Here is a 26,771-nt window from a genome sequence, read left to right on the forward strand (position 1 = left end):
GGGGGTGCCTCAGGGTGACGGGAGGGAGGCCTGAAACCTCTAGGGGCCGGGGGAGAGAGGGAAGGGCTTGTGGGAGCGCTGGGGACACGGGAGGTGAACCAGTTCGGTGACTTTTACCACAGAAGTGGCACCTGTGCCTTTACCTTTAGGAGCCGTGACGCGAATTGAGCTCCCTGCCCCAGCGCAGCACACCCGGCTGACCGCCTCCCAGCCTCCTTTCCTCTCCCCAGCAGGCCTCTTGCAAAGCTTTGGGGGCGAGGTTCCAGGTTTAACCGTCTCAGGAGTACAAAGCTGTACAAACTGCTCACATACAAAAACGCCCACGTCCTTTATTAATGTTTTCAGATGTATGTGGTACATACAGTTAACGTTACACCAGCTACAGGAAGTACTCTGCCGCAAGAGGTACTTCAGAACAAGTATCCCAGAACACCAACATGGACACACACACACGGACACTACAAAAATCACTTTGAAATGATTTCCCCCCCCCATTTTTTTTTTCCTCTTTGTTTCTCAAATTGACAGCTAGGACTTGTGAACCATGGGAGATTCTGAACGTGGCAGATCTCCCAGCGCGGTGGCACTGGCTTAAGAAGGCTACTTCGGACACTGGAAGGTCAGAAGAACAAGAACTGAACGGGGTCACTGAAAGCAGTGTCACTCTCAGTGCTTCAGAGCAGGGCTGTCTGGGTTTGGTTCTTCTTGATGTCTCCTGCAGAATCTACTACAGCTGTTCACGCACCCGGTGGATACTTAACCCCTAAGTTGCAGCACAGAAGGACAGCACTGTCCACCACACACTGCAGCACTAGTTCCAATTAGTAGGCACTGACACATCAGGAGGGTTAAACAAATGGGACCGCAAAAATTAAAAAAAAAAAAAAAAAAAAAAAAAAGGATGAGCCTGAGAGAAAGTGTTGTTCATTATGACAGATCACTGACAATCCCTTCAGGTCACGAGGCTTCACGTGTCCACCTGTTGCCAGCTGTTCCCTAAACTCATCCGTTTTATTCAGATGCTCTTCTGCTCTTCTTAGAAATAAACCCAAACTACAAAAGGTTCCAACTCCATTCTGTACACGTTCTCCATTTCCAGAGTCATTATTCTGGCTTTAGACCTTCTCCTTTCGCTTTAATTTGGATACCTTCTTGACAGTTCCGTTCTTGTTTAGAAGCTTCAGAACACGATCCTTGTGATCCAAGACCTTCAGCATCGAGTCTCGAGCCTCATTGATTTGATCCATCACAAGTTTACACCTCTGCATATTCCCCTGAAATGAAATACTACCGTCATTAACAGCACCTAGTCTAAACAATCGCTCTTCCTTTTGTAACACCACCTTTAACCGATGATGCTTCAAACACAGAAAGAGTACCTCTCTGATTTATTTATTTATTTCAAGCCAGCTTTAGCACTCATTAACCACAGCAGGATATTTTGTAATTAAGGCTAGAACAATTCTTTTGGGCTGAGAGGCCACGGGAACCTACCTGTATGAGTTCATTGATTCGATGCAAGTCATCATCAGTCGCTGCCTTTTTCTTGGGAATGAGTCCCTCCTGTAGGGCAGTCAGTCTCTCATACACGTCATGCTCCAGGTTGGTCTAAAAGACATTAGCACTTCATGAAAAGGTTCGCCACTAGGCTAGAAAACGTTTGCCCACATTAAGAAATCTACACAGAGATGACGATAATCTGTTCCCCTCTCAGCTGCTCATGTTAGTAATTCAGAAGATGGAGCCTCTGATGTCAAGTGTGGCACTATTCATTCGTACTAACATCCTATTTACAGGATTGCTCCACTTCTGAACAAGTATGGAACCTAACCGGAACTGTTTCCCCTCTCTCTCACAATACTATTCCAGGAATGCAGAGGTTTTGGGGAGTTTGGTGCTAGAATGCAGAGCACCTACCTCACCCCCAACCTGAAACAGAAGCATCCAGGAATGTGGATCAGTGCTGCCTCCTCAGATCAGCCGCACCATCCCAAACAGACGCTTCTTCAGACCTGTGCATCAGCAGGAGGGAGTTGCCAATTTTGATCATCTGTACAAAATACATCAGCTCTTATGTCTGGAGCAAAATCAACACTAAGTTTCCAAGCCACTTATGCCACATTCCTGAGAAAGGGGAAAGCGCATCCCACTCCCTTTGGGCACTACACACCAGCTTATGGTATCCCAGTGTCAGATGAGCATGTACTGAGTTTGTAAAAACACCCTGTCTTACACAACTCCGTGTTCCCCCGTGCTGTAGGTAGCAGGCGAGTCCCCTTCACCTACCAGCTGTAGCAGCTGTGCCGCACAGAGATGGACCTTCCACCCTTGTGCACGACAGGATACACCCTTCTGATTGGCAATCTCCTGTAGCATTGCTTTCTTCTCTTCTGTCACCAAGAAATGCAAACTTAGGTTACTCAAATTTCACAAATTCACCAGGCCTCTGTTCTCAAACAAAAACTTTAGCCTAGCTTCTGCTTTTTACACGTCCTAGTAAGCAGAAATAAGCAACATTTTGATTGGGGCAGGAAAATAGCTGCCCACCTGCCCCATATCTGAAGGCTGCTCTCGCTCTTTAACAGGTTAAATGTATTTCCAGAATTTTTCTTTTCACTGTTGAGGAGTGTTTTCCTTTTTTTTTCAAAAATGTAGCACTGTTTCAAGTATCCTATATGGAAGAGTGAGTGGTCCATCCCATCCCACTGAAATACATATCCACTCCCTCCTTGATGTCTTTAGACAGTTGCAAAAAAGACATCTACTTAAAGAGTCTAAGGTGAGCTAAACAGCCTAAAAAACCGTATCTGATCTCAATTTTCCTCTTAATAGAGCAAAAGAGATTTAAAAGCCCACAAGGCCCATCTGTTAGTTCAAAACACTTGTTACTCAAAACCTAGATTTTTTTTTATTAAATTGGCAGGTTTGTTAGGTAGTAAGATCTGAAAACTAAACCAGAGCGTATCACCATAGCATATCATTTAAGAATTCCTTTCTTTAGTAAGTTTCTATCCTTCTAAATAAATACATTTCTCAATAAATGTACGATCTTAGACAATTAGACAAAATTGTCTAATTCTATATAGGGTCCTTCCTTTCTGTCTTCCCTGTTTTGAGAGAGATTCAGGCAACAGCTAGCTAATGAAGCCATGAGCTCACTTGATCACTTGTTTTTCCCCAACTGCAAGGAAAGCAATTTCTGTGGTATTGCTCATCAATGTGGAGGAGCCAGGAGTGTTTTTCAGACACTGTCACCAAGTACGCTGAAGCCGCTCGCCCCGCACGCCTGAGTGTCCGGTCAGAGCCGCAGACTGACCTTTCACGCGGACATCGCTGTATCTCTGGAAGTGGTGGTAAGCAGCTTTCCAGGGATTGCGGTAATGACGAAGCAGTGTGATAGGCGGCCTTGGGCGCACAGGGACGTACCTCACACCCTCCTCATCTAGAAAAGCATTCAGGAATAACTGCATTATTATCGTTAGGCAGGTGAAAGCGGGAGATCAGCATGACAGTAACTGCAAAAGATGAGGAAGCACTACCTCATACAAATTGATACTCTGCATTTTCAAAAAGGTTGCTTCCCCTGAACATCACTATCTAGAAAGCATTGAGGATCAGATAGTTGGATTCTGTATTTGTTACATTTTGGAAGCAGGAGAATGACAGAGTGCCATGAGAAAAGGGGAAGAAAGAGTACAGACATTTGAATGGGGGGGAAAAGAAGTCAGCAGAGATGACATTACCTATATATTCCTTTGGAGGAGACTTGCGCTTCTCTGCCTTCACCAGCAAACTTTTGGCAGTGGATTTCTCATCATCAGTACTATTTGTTTCCATCATGTCCCCTTCCTCTGTGGAGATGACATGCTGCTGCTTGCGGGGTTTCTTCCTTGGGGAGGCACCAGGTGGCAAATCGCTTGGAGGCATTGAAAGGTTGTTGGCCAGCAATGCCAAAGACGGAGAGACAGTACTTGTACTCAAAGGAGGGACTGCTGAGAAGAAAGAAAGGAAAAGAAGTCAAGCTATCAGCAGCATAAAGGTAACACTGGCATTGCCTGAATGCCATCTCCACCACTATTTGCTGTTTCAGTGCATTGTGAGGAGCGCGCATTCCACTGTAGATGCGCCTCAGCTCCACGCCTGTATAAGGGCAGATACTAAGCCAGGACCAGTCATTAGGACAATGCTTATACCCTAAGATCCTTACGGACACGGAGAAGGACATAAAGAACGAGAGCAGACAGTTCTTACTCGGTTCCTTCTTTTTCAAAACCTATGGAGTTGAATGCTACAAAAAGGAATCTGTGCTAATAGTACTGTGAAGATGACATCTTTGAATGGATGTTCAAAGCACGGATCAGTCAATAGCAAATGTGTTCCCTTTGCAATGCAAGTATAGAGTCAGATGCAGTCAACTCGGGACTGCAGTACTCTCCTCCCAAGAGTTCTCGTACTGCCAAGTCAACAGCACCGCGTCAGCAGGTTACTGCACACACCAACGGCCTCTCAGGCTGGCAGCAGAGCGGCAGGTAGCTGGAGGGAATACTCCTTGACATTTGCAGGGAAAAACTCAATCAGCCGTGACTGAGACAAATGTGCTGCATAATCCACAGCAGAATTTCTGGGATGAGATCTCTTAACCAAAATTAACTGTACTGATTTGTATTATATTGGCACTACTGATGACCGCATTTTAAGCAAGCAATTCGCACAGACTCTTTGGAACTGGATCATTTGAACAAGAACAAATGCCGAACAGTGCCCACATTGAGTGATTTCACAGGAGGTTAAGGAGAAGGCAAAGAAGAACTCTGGGGAAAAAAAATGCACTCACCAAGTTGCTACCCTGCAATTCTTAATATTTGAGACAGGAACCAACTCAGACATTGCAATGCCCTTTCTTCCTAGGAGTTAGAAGCTCATCTGAAGTTTCAGCTTAACTGTCAACCAAATCTTTGCTTTCCATTCCATTTACTGGGCCACTAAGACTTCATACTCTATTCATATAGCACTTCATACCTTGATCACATCGCCTAAACCATGTCCCTATTCTCTACTGGAAAGCAGTGGGAAGGGAAGACAACAGTGAGAAAGAAAGTATAAAGGAACTCTGACTTGTGTTATGTGCTGCCACGAAAGAGATGCAATTTTATTTTCAGGATGGTTGTGTTGAAATCCTAAGTTCTCCACTGTCTCAAGAACAAGAGAAAAAACTTGATGCTTAACAGCAACCTACCAGATACTGGTCGCATAATGTCCATGGGTTCTACTTCCTCTTTGATTTTTATCTCCGGTACTGCAGGCCCCAGGACTGCTGAAAGGGCACCGCTCATGGTGGATGGAGGAGCAGGTGCAGCCACAATTGTGGTAGAAGTCGGTGGAGCAGCTGGGACGGCTCCTGGAATGGTGGACAGAGCTGCTGCGGGCTGTGCGGTGGGGCTGGCTGCTGCGATGATCGTTGGGATGGCTGAGGGGGGCTGCTGGGAGGAAGGGGGCACCGCAATGGTGGGCTGCTCGCTGCCCTGGTTAGACACTGCCTCCATAGACACCGTGACCGGAGCGGCCATGGACACGTGAATTTCGGGTTTGGGCTTGGCACTGTGAAATTGGAAAACAAGCACAACAAAGTGAAGTTAACGGCATCGCAGTCATGGCCTTCTAGCACAAAGTGATTGAGCCAAGCCGGATTCAGACTACTTATGTTTTCCTGCGCTGGTAAATAACACCTGGCTCAGTAATGAGTGCAGTGACAGCAGAAGGTGTCATCGTCTCCAACACATTTTCTTCCCCCCTTGTACCCTCTAACCCTTTGTTTTGGATGCTGTTTTCTTCCACGCAGTGTACAAGTAAATCTCGTGACTAATTCCAGATAGCTTCCAAACACTCTAAAAAGGAGCACGACACTTTCACAGTGCAAACAAGAAGAACTTCTACCCAAAGCTGTACTGCCCCTCATCCACTTTGTGGGAGTTCCCACTGTGGCTAGTAGTTTTAAAACGATGAGTTATAAAGCAACTGGACACGACCACTGAAACAGGGTAGAAGATCCATTTAACTTTCTTTAGGATTAAATCCCAAGAATTCTAGAAAAAATCTTTAAGGCACAGTCTTTAACACAGCATGATATTTTTTGTGTCATGTCCCTCCCACCTCTTGAAAGCTCCTAAGCACATCATTCAAAAGGTTCCTGCCTCAGCTTCACAATAGCGGAGTTACTCAAGGCTGTTCGAAGTTGTCACACGGACAAATACAAAATAAATTTCACAAGAGAACACGCTTCAATACCCAACCACCACAAGTCAAACACACACAATAAAACCGGTACAATGCAGCTGGCTGTCTCGAAGTCTTACCCAGCAGGCCTTGGTGATCCAGATGTGCTCCGCATAGTATTCTCCACACGCGTGCTAGCTACTTCAGGTGGCTGAGGTGGAATTAAGCTTTTCCGGACTGCCAGCCTGTAAGACATGGACAGATCTAAATTCCCACCCCTCTGATACAAAGATAAATACCACTGAGAGCAAAGGAATCGACCCAAAAAGCGGGAGAGGAGCTAAGCTGAGTGCAACGACACAGATATAACCGGTCTGCTACCGAAAGAGTCTCGGCTTTGAACCGAATTAGTCTTTGAGTTTTACTTTCTTTAAAGATAACAGGTTAGTTATCTGGCCCAGTCTCCCTCACATTTGGGACTCCTCCAGAAATGCCAGTCTTACTTTCATCCTGCCAGTCAGGGCACGTTACTGAGACTGCCAGGCTCCAGGTGTTGGGAAAAAAAGAGAGGTCTGGCCACATCAGTGCCCTCCACTGCTGTCACAGGTCTGAGCAAACTATCTGGAACTCCACAGCGCTCAGCCAGGCAGCTGCTTCGCTTAGTTGGACTAGGCTGTGTCAAAGCCTGACTCCAAGATCTCCAGACCCTGAACAGGGATGTTAGACAGCACAGTGCTGCATGCAGAAAAGCATTTTAGAGGCTGTTCTATCTCCTGCAGTGCTGAAAGTGAAACTGTTGACCAAAAACAGTCAGCCTCTCAAATAGAAAAATTCTTCAGCGATCTACCTCTGCTTCTCTCATTTACGCTTCAGTTTTACAGCCTGCAGCTTTCCTGTCTTAGAAAAAGGTTTCCACCCAAATAAATAAAAAGAAAGCAATTTTAGTCTCATAGGACACATCAGTTCCCAGCATTTTCAGTTGTTAGTCAGGAGGAAATGGATTGTTAATTTTAATGCTGTCTCCTGCCTCTTTATTCAGACATTTAAAAATCAAACTCTGAAAATATTTTGTGTTCTCTGGCTTAAGTTACTTCCCCCACCTTTTTTTTCCCAATCAGTTTTCACAGCAGGGTACTAATCCTGTCCTTACTACCCATCCACAGATTCTCCCAAGAAAAGCACTGAAATCAAAGCACAGATTTCTAATTTTAGTAGATTGAGCTGTTTGGATTTGAGACTTTCTGGCTTAGATTAATAAAAAACACTTTCCTTCAAAAGGTCACTTGCAAGAGCTGGAGACATCTTATTACTGAGAGTAAGAGGAAACGATAGCTTGCCCCGGGGGAGAAGAAAACACGTTTCACAGATCAGCAGGTTACTCACAACCACTGCTGACTGAATAACCTGCTAGAACTTTTCTTATCTGCAGAAAATGATTCCATTTAGCCGGACTGGATCGCACAGAAGTATCATTTGTGTGTCACCTTCAATCCCACTCACCCATCTGTAGTTGGTTTCTTCCGGAGGATGCTTGGGCGTGGGGAAGAGCCCTGGGCTGGGGCACTGGCACTGGCACTCTGGCTGTGGGTTTGAACAACTGTAGTTGCTGCAGAAGCTGTATTGAATGTGTTGCTAATAGGATTGGCTACAATGGTGGCTCCATCCGCCAAGACTACTGCTGGGGAGGACAGGCATTGACATGGGAGAGAGAACAGACAAGGAAAAGCAGCAGTTACTTAAGGAAGTGTGATGACAAAGGAGGCACCTGCAGAGCACACGCTGTCTGTGCTCCTTTGACTCCCTCAATCTTTAACAGCAGTGCTTTCACACTACTTCGTAACCAGTACCTTCACTACAAGCAATTTGGTAACTAGACCAGCTGCCGGGTAGAAGGAAAATACCCGGTCTCACAGCTGTTGCTACAGAAATGTATCGTCCCGAAGAAACAGAAATTGCTACGGAGATCACCAACACAGGTGGGTCAACTGGGTAACACTCCTGGCAACTGGACAACTCCTGGCCAATGTGGCAACTTGTAGGTGAGCACTGTGAGCTGTGTTTGTGTTCTGACCTTCCGCCAAAGCCCGCCCGGCCAACCAGCTGGTGCTGAGCACCTGGGCAGCTGCATGCGACACCTCCACCGGCACCGCAAACAGCGCACGGCTTGGCTGCCGTGTTCCCTTGCTTCAGCAAGTCACCGGGACTTCGTCAGGCCGATCATTTTTCATGAAGTGTGTTTTCATCACAGTCCAAGACCAATTTACAGACTGCTGAAGGCACCTAGCCATGTTTTAATTGCTCGTGTGATCTAACGCACAGCTGGAGCAGTTCAGTAAGCATCATCTACTCTTAAATGGCTCTCCCCACAGGGCCTTATTGAAGGAACCGTTTAAGCTCAGGCACTGCCATTCTTTTTCCTGCTGAAATAACCTATCCAACCCCCTCCGCAGCTCTCCCTGGTGCGCTTCGGAAAGAATGCCATTCCCTGAGGTAAGAAGTGTTCTTCAGGGGAGCACTGGGACGAACGCACTTTGCACCTGCCCTGGGATGCAGACCCTGCCGGGGCGGTTACAGACCATGGGGTCACGTCCCGCCGCCTGGGGGCTCGCTGGGCTGGAGGCTCGGTGCTGTGGGCACTCACCCGAGGTCTTGGGGTCGGCCTGGGGCTGCTGGGCGCCGATTGGTGCTGGCTGCAGTCCCTGTGTGCCGATCGGTGCAGCTGGGTGCAGTCCCTGCGTGCCGATCGGCGCCGGCTGGATCCCCTGTGCGCCGATCGGTGCTGGCTGGATCCCTTGGGCGCCGATTGGCGCCGGCTGGATGCCCTGGATGTGCCGGGCGTGAGAGGCGTCCACAGTCATCAGCTGCATGGGGTTGAGGTGCACGGTGGAGGCCACCCCGACGCCAGTCTGAGCCGTGATGGCCGAGTTGGGCGCCTGGGCGGACACTGCGAGCAGCAACACAGACACCTCGTCACTCCAACCGCGGGTTGCTGTGGTTCCCCCCCCGCCCACTTTCACTCCAGTATTTACTCTCAAAGACTATTTTTCTTTAAAAAAAATAAATAGTTTGCCAACCTGCTTGAAGCAGTAGTAAATTTGAGAGTGGACAGGTCAGGTTGTCTGCCAGAAGAATTTAAAATTACTGTTTATTTTCATTCCGTATTGCAAGAGAGAAAAGATCGACTTTAAAGTTAAGTTGAAGTTACATTTCCATACCCAGTCTCAGAAATCTGTGTACTATTCTTGCTCACTACAGCATTTATTAACTTTTTTACGCAAGGCTTTATAAGTATCAATACTTGGTGTTTTCCCAGCTTAAATTAGAAGTCAAAATCAGTTTTAGAAAGAAACCGTCTTTTCAAAAGATGGTCTTTCACAGAGCTAACTGCATCATTTAGAAGACCAACACTGACTGTACAAAAGCAAGTGGAGAAGACAGAGACTCAAGTGTAAGTACCTTAAAATGAGGCCTACTTCTCTCTCTCCTTTCCCCGGCCACATAAACAAAGCAATTTTCCTTTGTGCAGCTGGACAAACTTCTGAACTTGAGTACAATCCTATCTGACTCAGAACAGGGCTTGCAATTATAGGCTGGATCTCACAGCTAAAACGATTGTGGAATCTTTGCGGCAGAACAGCGTTCCCAGTGATGCGCCTGCCTTGGAAGTTCCATTCATTTATTTGGATTTCCAGCTCTGAGCAGCTACAATTCCATCTTTCCAGATCTACTGAGGGGCATACTGCTGCGCTCCTCCCCGGGGGCACTTAGCAGTGATGTTGGGCTACCTGCAGCTCCTGGATCTCCAGAGTTTCAGTTACAGAACAGCAATGCAATTTCTACAGCAGCACAGTAAAATCAAGTGCTAACTTGCTAACAGCGGGCTTGCCTGCAAACAACAGCGAACCTTCTCACCACAGACCAAGCTGGTTTTGTCACAGGATTTCAACAAGAAGTTCTTGTGCTAACAAGTCACTCTAAAAACAGCTGTCAAAAGCCTGAAATACAGCACCAGGTCCCTGAACGTGGCTTCTCTGTATTAATTCTGTTCGTAGTACATGTTACGTGAAACAATTGTTGCAGGACTGTCTATCCAACAAAATCATTTTTGAGACTATGTAAACACAACCAAGCCCTTGGAAAGCCCGGGATCTTCTCAACATCCTTCCTCAAAATAGCACAGCAGTACTCCTCAGAGCTCATCTTAGCAAGTCTGCTCTATGCTTTTAAGTCCTCCAGTGGCTGCCTCAGCAGGGGTTCATGTCCCTCCTGACACTCAGACTTCTCCACTTTGAGGTGTCATCAGTTACTGCCCTAATTAGTACTGTCAACTGATGCTTCCAACCAATTTGATAAACAAAATGTCTCTGTCAGTGAGCTACGTCATCTTTTTAGAAGTCAGTATTATCCTGTCATTGGCCCAATATGCTAGCAGTAGCGAAACTCCTGACAGCCGGCTTTGAGGGCTTGCACAATGTCCCTGTGGCAACACTGACACTCCTCCGACATCTGTCCTTGCTGCCTGATGCCCTGCAGCACACTGCTGTACTCCCTCCTACCAGCTGAGTGTAGGAGAAATGCAAAAAAGCTTTCATCAGGGGCTCTGTAAGCACTCAGTCACCGCTACCAACACCAAGTAGCGCCCCTCACCTGCATATCCTCCTTTAAAACAACTCCAGCCAAAGCGCAGGAAGGTACAGAGAGGCCCCCCGTCCCTATCACAAGTCATTTAATCATCCTGAAGCCCACCTCAAATCCAGACAGGACTTATAGTCAAGACTTGCAACTGTACTTTCAATGACGATTTCCAACCTCAATGACAAAGAACAGGCCGCAGTACTGCACCAATTCCCTGTGCATACTTCCCCATTCAGCAAATGGGATCTGCAGCCTCCATGTCCTTCCAACTCCCCTCTGTACTGGTCAAGGGTAACGTGCTACCAGCAGACACAGATACTCCATAAAAATCCAGATTATGGATTGTGGGAATTACCATATCATAGAGAACTCTCCTAAGCCACTCAGTAAGGTAGAAGTGCTTCAAGCTTTGTCTCAGGCAAGTAATTTAAGTTTGGAATGACTATATAGGCAAAAAACATGTATAATGTGAGCCAACCTGCAAACTACTGCACCAGTTCAAACCTGTTAATTGCCTAGTTCTTTTAAATAGAACACAACTGCTTGCAGTGCAACTTGTTTTCTCCATTTTTGGTTTATGTTTCTCAAACTACGTATTTAAAGATAAGGGAATGAAGATGCATAAAGAGCTCATCTGTTTTGGAGGAGTTGAACTGGTTTTGATCTGTGAAATCAGATCAAGAGAAGCAAAATATCTGGATATCAAATGTGAAAATCCTGGGAAAATGATTATTAGCTGTGCTTAGTGAGCCTCTGAAGTAGTTCAATACTCCTTGCCTATGTTTTCCCTTCAGCCAACAAGAAGTCAAAGACTTTGTGACAAGCTGTCAGAGTCAAGCACACAAACCTCGTAGCTGCTTCCATCCCTAATGCTTGCACGTGAACTAACAACCCACCGAAGCCTCGGCTCGCCCCAGAGCTCCTCTTACCTGGATACTGGCGAATGGTGGACACAGAGCTGGTGATGGGGGTATAGGTGTGCGCAGTCAGAGGATAGGCAGAGGGCGGGTACGTTGGTAAGAAGTACTGGAACTGGACAGGCACCGACTGCCTGTAGGCAACAAAGAGAACAAGCATCACACACACCATTTCAACCGTTCATCTTCAACCCCTGCCTTGGGGCCACTCCCTAAGCTTTGTAATCTCATCTGTCATAAGCTATCAAGTATATTAACTCTCATGATTAATTCAAAACTGCTAAATCCCTCGCAGGTTTTCAAAACCACATTTTTTTTTTTGTATATCCTAACCCAGAAAAGCAGCAAGGCACTCAGAATCTACTCACACTCCCTGGTTCATAGAAATGTTATCCCCTCACCTGTTGTCATTCCTGGTTTCCATTGCTACTGGGTTTGGAGACGCCCGGTGACTAGAGAGGGGTATGAGGTTACTCCTTTCTGCTGTATAGTCAGACTGGATGCGGGGAGAAGTATGCGTGATTTGCTGAGGAACCACTTTAGCTGTGCAAAGACAAACATGTAATCAGTGAACAGTCAAAGGAAAAGTTGGTACAGACACTGCAAAGTTGAGACTAGGTCTCTTAAAAAAAAAAACAAACACCCAACCCTGCTCCCAAGGTACCCCCTCTCCCCAGTATTGTCCTATCCACAGTGATGACAAATTTCCTCAATAGGAAGAATGAACATGGGAAACTAAGTAAATCCACCTCATTCCCCCCACCCCCAACTGATTTGTACCAGAATTCAAGGACATTATAAATGCATATGTAACTTTTATTTGGTAGAAGGTTGAGTTACTCCAGAACTCAATTGAAGTTATATTTTGTTCTTAAACAATCAGCTCTATCCTTTCTGCTGTCAAGAACTTATTTATCTAAGTTTTCAAAGCAAAGCTTGACAGAGACCAAGGGAAATGAGAAAAAAGGTAGGCAAGTATACATAGAGGCAAAGAAAAGAAAGAAAACACCTACGAAAGCTTAACACTGGTGTATCAAGATGGAACTTCACTCCTTGGAAATTTACAGCAGGGAAAGATATTAAAAAGTTTCAAGAGAACAAGAACATAAGGAGGTGGGCAGGAGAACGGAGGAGATGAACAACGGAAGCTTAAGCAGTTCTGTTGGAAACATCTCAGGCAGATTCTACATCTGGGCAAATAATTTCCACATTTTTAGACTTGAGCTGTTTTACCCTCAAGTGAAGGCGTTAACACAACCTGACTGGGCTATTCCCTATTGCCTCCAAAAGCATAGGAAGCAACTTGCAAAAATCATCTAAGAAAGCTATACTCTATCACCAAGCAGCTTCAACTCCTAGTACATACAATGCAGGTTCTGAAATGCCAAAAGACCCAACTTTGTCTAAAAATTCAATTAAGCTAATGAGCCATTTTATTACTTATTCCTCCTAGAGCATCTATTTCTTCCTGGTGTTAAAAAACAAAAGCTGTGCCACAGCAGACCTGTTAATTAGCTTCTCCCAGCTTGTACTGATTTTCTTCCCCTCCTTAATTTGCCAATATACACAAACACTGATAACGTAAACAGTAAAATTGAAGCATTAGTTACACGGTTTTCTTGGAACCAAAATCACTCACCAACTGGGATGTTTGAGGTTGTGACAGCTGTAGCATGGGAAGAATGGGAGGGCATTGTCATGGTGACAATAGTGCTTGTAGGTGCTTGGGTGTGAGAAACAGAACCTAAGAAAGAATAAAAACACAACATACGAGATGTCTCTATGGAGCCCAATCACACAAGTATATCTATACCCAAATAAAGAGGGCAAAAAACCCAACCTGGACAACCCCCTGAAGAATTCAGGAATTTATCTCCTGAACAATGACCATGCACATCCAAATTCTGTCTTTACCATAAAGAAAGATTCCCTCAACACTAACTAGGGTCCATCTTCAATGAGGAAAAACAACAACTCCCTCACAATAGCATCATGAGAACTCACCAGCTGTGGTTGCTGAAGCAATGGTATTTGTTGCTAAAATAGGCGCCACTGTTGCTGCTGCCACTGGAGTACCAGTACTGAAAATGGTTTTCTATTTAAAAAAAAAAGAAAAAAAAGCTTCAAGTTAAGAGACCAGTATGTTTTTAATATTTAAGCCTTAAGACTTAATATTTACTTAGATTGGAATCACATTGCACTGACTGTAAAGAACGTGAAATTTCTAACCCGATACTCTTTTCCCAAATTTAATCTTATCCAGCCAAATGTAAATGAAAGATGCCTGAAAGCAGCCCAAGGGCTTCCCCCCTCCTCTTCCAGTCTACCTGGGCCATGGTGTGGAGCTGTGGCTTCTGCGTTCCGATAGCCGGGTGAGACGGTAGCGTAATGCGAGTCGCCGTGTCCCGCGGCTGCGCGGGCCGCTGAATACTGATAGCTGCAGAAGGCGGGTGCTGCTGGATAGACAGCGTGGGTCGGCTGGAGAGAAGGAGAAACAATCATGAAGACAGCCCTGTGGACACTGAATCCGAAAGACAAAGTGCAGTGACACCTGGCTTTGTTCTCCTCCTCACTGAGAGCAGCACTGCTATCAGATTCATGGCAAAGCGACACAAAAAACTCAAACTACCCTGTTCTGTCATCACGCATCCACCCTAAGTAGCTCTGTAAGAAGAGCTTTTTCTGTCAGGGATGCTTTACAACATTTGTGTGTCATTTTTCACCGTGTCTTCATAAAGAAGATGGGCTGAATTAGCCACAACTTCTAAAAGAGAAACTCTGCTTTCCAGGAAGCAGCAGCTCACAACTGATTTGTTAAGCCTTTTCTTTCTTGTAAGGCAGAGCAACAGTTCACGTTTATAGTAATTTTTATTCACAGAACTGAAAGCATTCACGCTGTGCAAGCATTACTATTTTTGTATTATATCATCCCACATCCAGAGAATAATCAGCTTGTGATGACTAACACGTTTCCTCTTCCTGCAGCCTCTGTAAAGTTAGAGCACTGTAGGTTTCAAAGAATTTGCCTTCAGCATCTTTACCTGAGGGTTGACTCTGTAGCATGTGCTGCTGTTGTAGTTATGACAGGGGACTGAGCTCTTGTGGCTGAGACAGTTGCCACCACAGCAGGAGGAATAGTGCTTGAAGTCGTCACAGGCGGACGAGACTACAAAAACAAATACAAAAGAGAGATCAGAAAAGAAATTCTATGATTTAGAGAGTAACTCGGAATTACTTGACTAAAACTGCATTTTCTAGATTGTATCACTCAGTTCTGGCATTCTAAGATGTTTCCAGTCTTTCTGATTTGATCTGCAAGCTCCTTACGGGATCCATTTTGATTTTTAAAACACGTACACCAGAGGGAATCAGTGACCAGATATGTATGAATATAATGCAGTACTTTTGAGCATTTGTAGGAGAAAAAAACAAAGGTCAGTTCCCTTCAGAATGGAAATAAACCCTGTACTAAGTATAGTCACGAAGTCAGAGACGATTACGTTGGGGTCCTTACTGAAATCATGAAGTAAAGATATTTGACCCTTGATCCTTACCTTGAACACTAGTACTACTGCAGAGAGAAGATACCTAAATTTTTTTCCTTACACACGTAAATAAGCTGAGATACACAGCAGCGTATTAAGATGATTTTCTATTCTACATCAATACATTAATTTAAGAATAACCCTCATCTGCATAACACATTCGGCCTTTCAGAGTCTAAATCTTGTGTAGATCTATAGTAAGTCGTCTTCTCAATTTGTAAGCACATTGCAAACAGTTAAACAAACAAGGACGTCTAGTACCAACTCTACAAAGGAAATAAAACCACACGACTAATGCAACTTTTTCACTGCTTGCTTTCAGAAATTGATATATGAAAGACTGAATTGGAAGAGCTGACAATAGCCTCATCCCAGGAAACACACAATGACAGGTTCTGCATCACAAATAGGTGCCAGGAAGAATTCGGAGCAGGTGGCTAGTGTTCTGCAGAGCTGCCTGGCTGCTACCTGCCTGGATTGGTTGATGAATGATGTGCTGAACCGCTGGCTGAGCTGTAGCTGCGTTTGGCAACTGTGAAGCTGGTCTCAGGACTGTAGTTACTTTAGAACTGGACATCACTGCAGCAGCCGCTGCACCTGGGAAACAAAGTGTGTTAAAATACCAGATACCCAAATGGCTCCCCTGCGACTGCAGAGACAGGCTCCTACGTTAGCTGCTACGTATTCCAGTTTGAACATATTTCAGTTCAGATGACTTTGGTTTACAAATACGACTTGCAACAAAAATACTCGAGATCCACAAAAGTATGTGGGAAGGGCAGGCATTTTGAGTGAATTGGGTTTGTTAGTGCTTCTCATTCCCCTATAATAACCTCATATTGTAAATCTGATCTTCTTCTATTCCGAGCTATGGAAATTAGTACAAATAATTTGAACAGCTTGATTAGTGGGCTAGTGTGTAAATAAGCCTAATACCCGATACTAACAACAATCTTCCTGCATCTACTGAAGTTCAGAAGAAAAATACATGCACAATAAATAGAAGGAAAACAAAACAACAAGAACAAAAAAAAGGCTTGTAAACCTGCAACAGGACAGAACTGTGGTTTATTTGTCTATGGTTTGCTGACTGCTGATCATACAAAATAGCTCTGAAAGGTAAGTGGCCTTGAAATCATTTTATTGACTGGACTGCATAGCTTCTGTAAGTGTCCCTAATTTAAATTATTACCTCAAAAGGTAGTATTCAAGCTGAGAGAAAGAGAGCAGGAGCAAAGAAAATATGCTAAATGAAAATAAAAACTTTGTGTTTCTTGTCACATAAGAATCAGGTGAACAAGAATATGTTTTAGTTCAGCTACGAATACATTTTGTATTTAATATGAAAGGAAATGAAAATATAAATGGTACTTTGAAATCAGATCAGTTTAAACTTGAACTGGAAATCCAACCCATAAGCCTTTGAAAAGTAAAACTGATCAGAAATCAGAGAGTGTGCTGAGCACAGAGCTTCTTTTAAGGGGCTGATCTGTTTTCTAAGCCATAGCAACCAAAATCCTGGGAGACAGGAGCCTGCCGTTAGCATCAGCACTAAACCCGAGGGCAAACAAACGCACACAAAGTACCAGCATGTGCAACTGCATTCACGAAAGATCCAGTGTCAGGTGGGTACAAGAACATGCTTCAGAACTTTAACTACTCAGGTGCCACTGAGAAGTGGTGGGTCACAGGTGAGCAACGCTTACTACCAAGAGCGTGACATTTTGCACAACAGCCCACTCTATACCAACGCGTGTTTTTCCCTATTTCGCTAGTGTTCACTATTAACAGCACAGAAGTAGAGTAACTCAAGTGCTGCCACCTGCCAGCATTTTAGAAACTGTCACATACTGCTGCCTTAAATGACTGAAGGCAACATAATGCTTAAAAGGCCAGTAGTTGCCTCAGGTCCTGTTTATGCTAGCAGCCTTAACAGCTGGAATACTGGCTGTGTTAGCAGCAAGGAGAATTTCAGAGAAGGCCAGGTGCACTGCCCCCAAGAGGCCCCGCACAGACAGCAGCGACACCACAGCTGGATCTTTACCTCGGGGCAGGTGAGAAGCTCCAATGTGTAGCGGAGGCCCAGGAGCGCTACTTCTGATGATAGACATCTGTACATTGGTAGCCATGATATGGTGCAAGTTACTGGGATGGCCCTGCAGAGTTAAAGAGAAAGAAATCCAGAATAAGCTACAAGCTGCATTAATGAAAATTAATGGCCACGCTAACAGCATTACCATATAACAGAACCAAACACAGAAACGAGATTTTGCAGAAATACATGGTGTAGAGAGGTTACATGCATTACAAGTGAGCAGAGAAACAGTGAGATGTTTCAATGGGATGAAACTAAAGACGGCTGACACTGTTTATGGAAGATGTCCACATTTCAGAGATCTATTTTTCTGGTTGGCACATGGATGACAGTCAGCAGTCACGCACACGTCAACCTGAGAGATGTCCGTTCTGTCATTAGTGACTCTTAAGGCACAGACTCATACCGCCTTGCTATTAAAGGCAAAAGAATAGTGGCATTCTGGCAAATGCTGCAACAAATAAATTCTATTTTCTAATAAGGCTGGACTCCTATGGATATTCATGAAGATAACAGCCCATTCTTAGCCAGCCAAACTCAAATCCACTTAAGGGTACTTTGCAACAAAGCCCTGAGACTTCAGAGGGTTAGCGATGAGCTTTCTGGCACACCAGCTTTAAATTACAAGGACTAGCTCTGCACTCAAAGTTAGAAGGGAAAAAAAATCTAAATTGTTACCCACACACCTCCATCTCCCCAAATTCTGTCTCTAGCGGTTTAGTGAGAACACACTGCAAAACTGAACTGCTCACTGATATCTTCTGGTCTGCTCTCAGGAAAGCTAAAGAACGCTGCAGTAATGAACCCCAACAGGTTGCCTATACTGTGAATGCTCCAAGTAACACGGAAGCAGCAGGAGCTTTTGAGGAAAGAGTCAGCTGCGTTAACAGCTTTTGGATTGTGGCTGCAATAGCAGAAACCTCTGTGCTATGTCAGTCAGATGGTTACAACAAATCAGCAGCTTTCTAAAGAGCTAGCGCTAACTGAGGCTGAGGTTTAGTGCTCCAAGCACAACTGATCAACAACTAGTGGCCACTGAATGGGGAAGTCTGCCCGCTGCCTTCCCTCCTGCTGCAAGAGCCCTGCTTTTAGCATTGATCTGACCTTGCAGCGAGCTGGAACAGAAAGAACAGACCTGTTGTCCACTGATTGTTGCCACAGGAATTGTCGGAGCCTGCGGGATGTTGCTCTCCATGGTGACAGTGACTTGTCCAGGAACCTTTGTGGGAGCCGAGAGAGTGGAGGGTGGAGCAGGAGCAATGGGCCGGCTGGGCATGGTGGGCTTCAAGGGAGGCTGCAAGAAACACCAAGGCAGGAGCGTTGGCAACTCCAAGTGACAGCTCCGTGTTGAAAAGAACATTTCTGTGAGCGACAGCCTGGAGAGAAAGCCTGCTTTGCCCAAGGATAAGCATAGTCAGGTGTTTGAAAAATACAGATGTTGTCTGTTTAAAGCCACTCCATTTTCACATGGGACAAAGGGAAAGAGTAAGAACCGAGAGCAGCGAGGCTCTTGCTATGACTTACATTTATATGTTATACCCAGCACTTCAGTAATTAAATACAGAAATACCGCCGCAGCTATCTCAGAATTACCCGAAGGGAAGAAATAAACCAAAACCCAGCTCCCCTTTCCCATCTCAAACGCGCTTCCTCCCCGCACCCCCGTTACCTTCATGAGCCCGTCGGAGAAGGAGAGGGGCACGGCGGGGCTCAGGTGCGCCGGCGGCGCCGTGACGGTCACCGGGGCTCCGGGCGGGACCGGGTGGTGCTGCGCCAGCATCTGCACCTGCGGGTAGGGCCGCACCACCACCGGCTCCTGCTTCTCCTCCCGGGCGGGCAGCGGCGCCCCGGCGCCCAGGTGCTCCCTGGGGGCGGCTTCCGCGTCGCGGCCGGGCTCATCGCCCGCTGCGGGAGAGAAGGGGCTGAGGGAACGGCGGGGAGACAAACACCGCCCCGCCCCGCCCCGCCTCCCGAGCACCCCGGGCGGGCACCGCGGGCACGGGGCCGCGCCCCGCCGAGCCTCCTCCCCCCCCCCCCCCCGCCCCCGGCCCTCCCCGTACCTGTGCCCGGGGTCCCGACGAGCCCCGCGGGGCCGCTGGCGGGGCTGGGCGGCGGCGCTGGTCCCAGGGCTGCGGGCGGCGCTCCCGAGCGGGGGAACTGCTGCGAGCTCATGGCCGCCTGCGGGCACCGCTCCGTTACCGTTACGGCGCGCGCTGCGTCACGGCCCCGCCCCCCCCGAACCATCGCCCCCCCCCCCTCCGCGCCCCGACTGGCCCCGCCCCCCCGCGCCGCCCGGCGGAGCCCGGATGTTCCCGGAGCGGGGCCGGGGCGGGAGCCGGGGCCGGGGCCGGGGCCGCCCGCACCCCCCGCCCGGCCCGGGGCTGCACTGCACGGCACGGCACGGCACGGCACGGCCTAGCCTGGCCCGGCCCCGCTCGGCGCGGCACGGCCCCGCGGCACGGCCCCGCTCCCCGGCCCCATCCCCGCCCGCAGCACCGCCGTCGGCCCCGGCCCCGCCCCTCCGGTCCGGTCCCCCCGCGCCCCCAGCCGCCCCCCGCCGCCCCACCTGGCCCCGCTCCGCGCCGCGGCCCCGCCGCCACCGAGCCCCGAGCTTCGCTTCCGCCGCCGCCGCCGCCCTCGGCCGATTGGCTGCGGCCGGCCCCGCCCACCGCGGCGGCCCCTCGGCCCATTGGCTGCCGCCGCGCGGCCCCGCCCCGCGCGCCGACATGGCGGCACGGCCGCGCTCCGGCCCCGCCCGGCCGGCACCGGAAGCGCCGTGCCCGGAAGCGGCGGCGGCGCGGGGCAGAGGGTGGCAGGTGCGGGCCGGAGGGCACCCCGCGGCGGGCGGGGTGGCGGTGTAACTGTTACCGTCTGATTCTTTGTTAATTTTTCAGCTTCTGGAGGTGGCGACGCTGGGCGCACCGGGAGATGCCCGTTTCCTCGTTCCGCACAGACGTTGGCCGTGCCCAGCTCACGCTGCGGGGCTGACTCGGGAGCCTTCACCTCGCCCAGGTCTCCTGGCGCCGGTTGGTGCCAGCCGGGGTGTCCGTGCGGGCGCGAAGCGGGACGTTACCCTCCGTAAAGCAAGCGCTGGGCTGTTTCGCCACCCCATTCGAAGCGCTTGCCGTTTGCGGAGCCCCCAGCGCAGGAAGGGTGTGGGGCTGGTAGAGGGGGTCAGGAGGAGGGCCACGAGACGATCGAGGGCCGGAGCCTTCTCCTGGGAAGAAAGGCTGAGAGAGCTGGGGGTGTTCAGCCTCCAGAAGAGAAAGCTCTTGGGGGACCTCATTGCAACCTTTCAGTACTTAAAGGGGTCTCATAAAAAGGATGAAGAGCAGCTTTTTGCTTAGTCAGATATTGACAGGACGAGGGGGAATGGCTTTAAACTGAAAGGGGGGAAACTTAAATTAGGGGTTAGGAGTAAATTCTTCACTCAGAGGGTGGTGAGGCACTGGCACAGGTTGCCCAGAGAGGTTGTGGATGCCCCATCCCTGGAGGTGTTCAAGGCCGGGTTAGATGAGGCCCTGAGCAACCGGATCTAGTGGGTGGCGTCCCTGCCTATGGCAGGGGGGTTGGAACTAGATGATCTTTGAGGTCCCTTCCAACCCAGGCCATTCTATGGTTGTAGTACGTCTTCTTAAAGCGAGTAGCATAAGGCGTGTGTGTCCCAGAACAGAAACGAGTTTATTTGAACGCACAAACGTACAGGAAGCTGAAATCAGCTTAGCTTCAGTTGTAGCTTAGGGGTCAGATTTTTAAAATCTTTGCCTCTTTTCATGTTTTCAATAGTAATTTGATTTTTGTTAGCCCGGGTAGGACTGTGATTATTTAACTGATTTATTGTATGAAACAGGCCACTGAATCTTAAAATGCCTTAACGTACTTGGATACGTGGGATTCTCTACTTACAAAAAGAGACAAGGCAAAGCTAACTTTTTTCTTCATCTTTTTTAGGCTTCCCCTATAAAATGGGAATACTTGTTGCAATCCTTGGAGTCTGGTTCAGCTCTTCACTTGTAAAAGGACATTCTAAGGCTGTGACAACATCTCTAACTACAAAGTGGTCTTCAACTCCTCTGTTACTTGAAACAAGGTAAGTGCATTGTGATTTTCATTCGCAAATCAGAATATGCTTAGAGGATAAAATAATCTAATCTATCTGTTTTTAAAAACTGTAAACTACGTTTTTACCATTTACCGCGAGATTATTATGTGATGTATCAGCTTAGTTATAAGCACTAACATCAGGTGGCTAACTCTGCAGCATGCCACAGAGGGCTTTGCTTCCGTTTCACATGACACAGACCTGCTGCTGTGTTCCCATGACTGTATAATGGCAACACTCCTATATGTCAGCTCTTGAGAAGTAGTCAGAAAAATCCCATTTGCTCCTACCTGAGTACCTTTACGTACCCTGGTGTTCCCAGGGAGTTGCTGCATTTGGGGCAGCAATTTTCATATGAAAACAATTGGATGCTGATGGGCTTCATTTAAATGGGCATGGCTCTGGGTGACAAGATAGGGGTGTCCGAGGTGAAATTATTTTTCTGTAACCTTCTCTATAGAAATTCCGTTTGAAGACTGAAGAATGCTCAAGCAATACAGTACAAAGCTCAGGTGTTAATGCCAGGATTTAAAGACCCTGATAATGTCAAACCCTCTGCTGGGGAAAACTTAGAGGGACTTGCAGGAAGGCTCTCCCTAGAAGGCTATGAAATAGTAAGCAGTAATAACGTGCCAAAGACTTCATTTGTAACCTAACCATTAGGAAAGACTTTGGGTAGGATTGTTCATCTGGGCTGAACTCCAGAATGATAGAGCACTGCAGTGCCGAGTTACTTCTGGAGCTTGATTTACTAAGCCCAGCCCTGTGGTTCATCGCTTAAATTAACGTCTGTCACGTTAGGTTAGAATGTCTTGAAACGAAAACACAAGCTACTGTGGCAGCTAGTGGGCTCCAGAGCTTGTGTTATAACATCCTTTAGCGTATGAAGCACATTGCAAGTTTAGACTTGATAAAGTATTTGTTGTTAGCAAAGTTGAGCGAACTATTTTGCTGTCTAACACTCTATACCTACATAATCATATACTTAATATATGGGGAATTATGCCATGGTCTGAAGCTGTGACTTCTCTTTTTGCTCATTAAAAAAAAACAAACAAAAAAACACCTCTAACGCCAGTAGTTGTAATGAAATATAGGTTATTACAACAAAGTAAGCAAAAATGTATGTTTCTTGTAAAAGATAGCTAGCAAAGAAATACATGAAGGAGGAAAGCTGCCAGAATGTACGCCACTGCTAGCGGGCCTTGAGAGTTTAATAGGTGCTTTGCAAGGTTCTTTCATGTAGTAGGTGTTTGTCCTGGCCTGCACCTACTAATTGCTTTGGTATTGTTTGTTTTTCCTGGTCTGCTTTTTCTAGTAACATACACTTTTCTGATATGGGTAAACATACAGTAGGAGCTAACTTTCTGTAAAGCTGTACAACGTAGTAGTATTATAACGTGGAGAAAATTTGAAGACCTAGCTATCTCCTCTCTTCTTGTTCAGTGAATTTTTATCAGAAGAAGGTCAAGAAAAATTCTGGAACTTTGTTGAAGCCAGTCAAAATATTAAGACACCTGAACATGACGGTAAGCTTTCATAATGTTTTTCTTGAACGATGACTGGAAATTGGGACGGTTGAAAAATAAACCAAAATGTCTTGTCTTCCATTGCATAGCATTATAAAAATCCAATCAGGACTGATTTCAGTAATGTTTTTACTGTGAAAGTGCCCAAGGCTTTTGGATATCCATTTGGGAAAAGCAGTAGCCGACAAGCCTGAAATGTGTTTTACTCACTAGTTTGTCTCAGCTTTAAGCATAAAACATTATTTATAATTTTTGTCTGTGTTTCTGTTTCTAAACTGAAATTACATGGGAGTTCTTTACTGTTTCCCTCCTCCCCAAGTCTGTTTGCGTACTTAAGAATCTGTATGCGTCCATGTTTTCTCATGCACCTCTATTGAAGTCAGCTCTCTTCCATCTGTTGAACTAGTTGTAATGAAAATTGAGGAAGAGTCAAATGCACGTTTACAATTCATGTCATAGGTTTCTGTTCGTATAAATCACAAGTAAGATGAAAAGCCCCTCTTCAATGGGAATATGGTATAGAAAGATGACCGCTTGTATTCTGACTTTGCAGGTACCGATTATACTTCTTACCATGGAATGCTGAAAGTAGCCTGCCAGAGTTTGTCACCTTTGCAGCAGAATTTGTTGAAATTTTCCTTGTCTTTACGCTCTTATTCTGCAACGGTTCAAGCTTTTCAACAGGTTAGTGCAGCACAGGGGAAATCCTCAAACGTTTTGCAGAGCATTGTGTAAGGCCCAGGAAGGAGGTATCTGTGTTACAAAACATTTCAGAATATCAAAAATCCTGAACTGACAGGTGCTTCGTACACTGGAGCTAAGGTACGTAAGTATATGCTGGTTTCATTGTGTGCCAAATCTGAGTCCATCTGTATACAGTAGACTAAAGAATTGGGATTTTGAAATGTTTGTATATCTTTGGTACCCTCTGCACTAACAAATGTGTGAAGATTTTTATGAGGAAAATCTTTACAGCTCTGCTGATGCTTATGGCGCTAGTGATGTTCCCGTTATTCAGTTTTACTTAAAGATAGTAACCCGTGAATATGTGGTTCGAACATTTAGACCCACTGACTGATCGTTATACTGGTATTCCTTTTTAAACTTGGTGTCACACAGTTCACTGCAAGTTGTCTCCTCATAGTATGCTTCATTGGGGTAATGTTATAAGACATCTTCCTTTCTCATCTTGAATCATTTTATCGTTTGCCGTTTAACAAATACAGTGGTTTCTGATATGTAATGCAAAAAAAAAAAATCACCAAAAAAACCCCAAACACACCACAATTGCAAACCTCACATTTTGTACCTGAAACTATTATTACAGCTAATGGGCTGGAAAAAATATTTATAAAAAGTTAGGACTTAATTATTAGTTTTGTGATTTTTACCTTGTCTTTAAATTACACAATAAATGGTGAAGACGACCAGTTGTTACAGAGTTATGCTGTTAACACTTTCACTTGTTCTAAGGGCAAACATTCGACTTACTTTATTGCAAACATTTTAATACAGATAGCAGCAGATGAACCTCCACCAAAGGGCTGTACCTTATTTTTTGCTGTGCATGGGGAGAAGACATGTGAATTTGAATCTCTCGGAAAGCTTTTACAGACAGCTTCAGAAAGGTATTTGCTTAACTTCCAAACGTAAAATTATCTCTTAACTTAACCTAGATAGACTCACTGCTGTAAAGAGACTGTAATACACTGGTAGTTCTGGTAGTTTATACCTTTGTCAGTTTTGATTTATCCTCTTCATTTCTTGCACAGAAGTGGCAGTCTCTTAGTTCTTGCTAATTAAGATGGAATTGGTATTTTCTGGTCCCTTTCTCTTTCATATGTTGTTAGGAGGAAGAATGCTGTGAAAGTGCTTGGACAAATTGGAAACAATTTGTTGAAGGACATTAACGATTCTCAGAAATATGTAAAGTCTTCAGAATGCAGGGAGAACAGAAAGATCTGGGCTGCATTTTAAAATGATAGTTAATCCATTCATAAAGTTATCTCTATTAAAGCATGCATAGTATTTTTCCCCTATATAATTTTCTCAGTGTTAACAAAAATGAAAACTATTACCATGCAATATATTTCAAAATCAGATTTCTTTACAAGATGAAGAACAAAACTTGAATGTAACTTTTAGTAACAAAAATAAACTGTGAAATATAATTCCTCCTAAAAAAAAAGTCTTTTGTGGTTTGTCGTCATAGTAATCTTTCTAGTTCTGTTTTTGCAAAAATAAGTTATTTTTGTTAATATGCAGACATATTGCATCAATAGATCATATGCTGTTACACTGACTCACTGGGAATATTTTAAATACTTCATTGTATCTTAGACGTGATTTAAAAACAGAAGTTGAAAATAGTCTTCTCATTCACTTTCTTATTTGTATACTCAGCTAAGGACAGGGTCCCCATGATTTTGTGTTCATAGAACGTTGGCTGTGTTAGCCTTTTATTTCTATACAGAACTTCTGAATCAAAAAAGAAAATTTAAAGGAAGTAGTTACCATTTAAAAAAAAAAAGTATTACATTAGATTAAAAATAGCACCTAGATGCTTGTTGTATTTTCATATGTCTGTTTCTAATGAAGCTTTATCAACATGCGTCAAGTGCTGTCAACTGTGATAATACGTGGGAGTAACTTGACATGTATTCAGTGAAGACAGAAACAGTGATTAAACATGAGAAAAAGAAATGATGAATCTTGCACTGAGTAAGGACACAGTATGAATCACACTGTGATAATTTTCAATGTTTACTCTTAGGCCAAAGCCATTTTTGTTCAAAGGGGACCACAGGTACCCAGCGTCAAATCCTGAAAGTCCCATCGTCATACTTTATGCCGAGATTGGCACAGAGGAGTTCTACAGATTCCATAGGCTGCTTGTTTTAAAGGCTGAGGCAGGAGAAATCACTTACATCCTCAGACACTATATTGCCGTAAGTATATTTGCATAGTAAAAGTTTGATTCCTTTAAATTTACGTTTACATAATGCATTGCTGCTTGATCATAATTTGGAATACTCACAGATCATTATATTATTGCATGTGGCTGAGGACCGCAGACTATTTAACATCTCCTGATTGTTTAAGTAAGAGAATCATTTGGTTTTACAAATGCAGATAAATTACAGAGTTTAACCTAGAAAAATATTGCTCTAGCAAATAATAGTCAGATATTTCCACAGTCAGGCCACTCGAGTTGCAGAGATTAACCTTAGGGTCCACTTTTCAAGTGAAAGGCCATTTTGTTACAGAACCACTTACCAGTCCTAGTGCAATTTGTCCCATTTTCCATCTCCCTCCCCTAACCACTGGATTGATATTTAACTCTACATTTTAAAAGCTCTGGACTTCTATTTGACTTTTTTCTGAATATTGTTTAATGGTGCTAAAACCTTCAGCAGAGCAGCTAGTAGCCAGACTTGAATGCAAAAAATAAAAGTCACTTCTAGTGACATCAGATAAAATAATCATACATTGCATACACCACTTCCCTTTTTAAAAGTAATTTGTCTATCCTTGTCGTTGTGCAGTAGGTCTTGGTACGGTTGTGTTATTACAGTACAGTACTGGAGAATCACTTGTATTTGTTTCTCACTTGCAGTTAGGATCTGAATTGTGTTACCAGTTGGGTTTAAAATGGGTACGAGCTTGGAATTTCTTAGCTTTGGGAAATGGCAGCTTTTAATTTGTAGATCAAAACAAAGAGTGGCAATGTTGTAC

The 26,771-nt window shown here is 45.4% G+C and overlaps 2 protein-coding genes across 9 annotated transcripts in view; one reads left to right on the plus strand and one right to left on the minus strand.

The window, feature by feature from the left end:
- Positions 1–304: 304 nt before the first annotated feature.
- Positions 305–20,062, minus strand: SAP130 (Sin3A associated protein 130). Of its 5 annotated transcripts, XR_013955204.1 has the most exons (22): positions 19,972–20,062; positions 19,466–19,583; positions 19,075–19,310; positions 18,541–18,699; positions 17,355–17,466; positions 15,783–15,907; positions 14,807–14,931; positions 14,093–14,243; positions 13,770–13,860; positions 13,405–13,509; positions 12,167–12,308; positions 11,778–11,899; positions 8,855–9,157; positions 7,714–7,891; positions 6,354–6,458; positions 5,237–5,598; positions 3,744–3,992; positions 3,317–3,442; positions 2,287–2,390; positions 1,918–2,050; positions 1,495–1,608; positions 1,149–1,274 (listed from the first exon to the last, which is right to left on the minus strand). XR_013955204.1 is itself a non-coding variant. In XM_080605136.1 (21 exons), the coding sequence occupies exons 2-21, from the start codon at positions 19,575–19,577 to the stop codon at positions 1,116–1,118; spliced, it is 3,174 nt and encodes a 1,057-aa protein (XP_080461262.1). In that variant the 5' UTR covers positions 19,578–19,583; positions 19,972–20,062; the 3' UTR covers positions 305–1,115. The 5 variants fall into 5 exon arrangements, 4 of the variants coding, with proteins under 4 accessions (XP_080461262.1, XP_080461260.1, XP_080461261.1 ...); XM_080605136.1 differs by lacking the exon at positions 1,918–2,050 and having other exon boundaries at positions 305–1,274; positions 3,744–3,989; positions 7,714–7,888; XM_080605134.1 differs by lacking the exon at positions 1,918–2,050 and having other exon boundaries at positions 305–1,274; positions 7,714–7,888.
- Positions 20,063–20,093: 31 nt separating this feature from the next.
- UGGT1 (UDP-glucose glycoprotein glucosyltransferase 1) overlaps positions 20,094–26,771 on the plus strand; it is a 43,686-nt gene continuing 37,008 nt past the window's right edge. For 2 of the 4 annotated variants that reach the window (XM_080605129.1, XM_080605130.1), the window contains exons 1-7: positions 20,094–20,221; positions 20,300–20,417; positions 21,357–21,495; positions 22,954–23,036; positions 23,590–23,720; positions 24,552–24,664; positions 25,810–25,984. In XM_080605129.1, the coding sequence (XP_080461255.1) occupies positions 20,132–20,221; positions 20,300–20,417; positions 21,357–21,495; positions 22,954–23,036; positions 23,590–23,720; positions 24,552–24,664; positions 25,810–25,984 (849 nt within the window). In that variant the 5' untranslated portion in view covers positions 20,094–20,131. Of the gene's footprint in view, positions 20,222–20,299; positions 20,432–21,356; positions 21,496–22,953; positions 23,037–23,589; positions 23,721–24,551; positions 24,665–25,809; positions 25,985–26,771 lie in introns of all 4 variants that reach the window. The other 2 variants (XM_080605132.1, XM_080605131.1) reach the window with 2 other exon arrangements.

Source organism: Anser brachyrhynchus (genome assembly GCF_964034855.1).
Source record: "Anser brachyrhynchus genome assembly, chromosome: 9".
NCBI classification, from domain to species: domain Eukaryota; kingdom Metazoa; phylum Chordata; class Aves; order Anseriformes; family Anatidae; genus Anser; species Anser brachyrhynchus.

Excerpts from the sequence above, each read along its gene's own strand:
- SAP130 (XM_080605133.1), bottom strand. The coding sequence starts at position 19,577 with ATGAGCTCGCAGCAGTTCCCCCGCTCGGGAGCGCCGCCCGCAGCCCTG. Across the intron at positions 14,932-15,782 it reads TCATTCATCAACCAATCCAG|TCTCGTCCGCCTGTGACGAC; the intron begins GCAGGTAGCAGC and ends TTGTTTTTGTAG. Across the intron at positions 6,459-7,713 it reads AAGAAACCAACTACAGATGG|GCTGGCAGTCCGGAAAAGCT; the intron begins GTGAGTGGGATT and ends CATGTCTTACAG.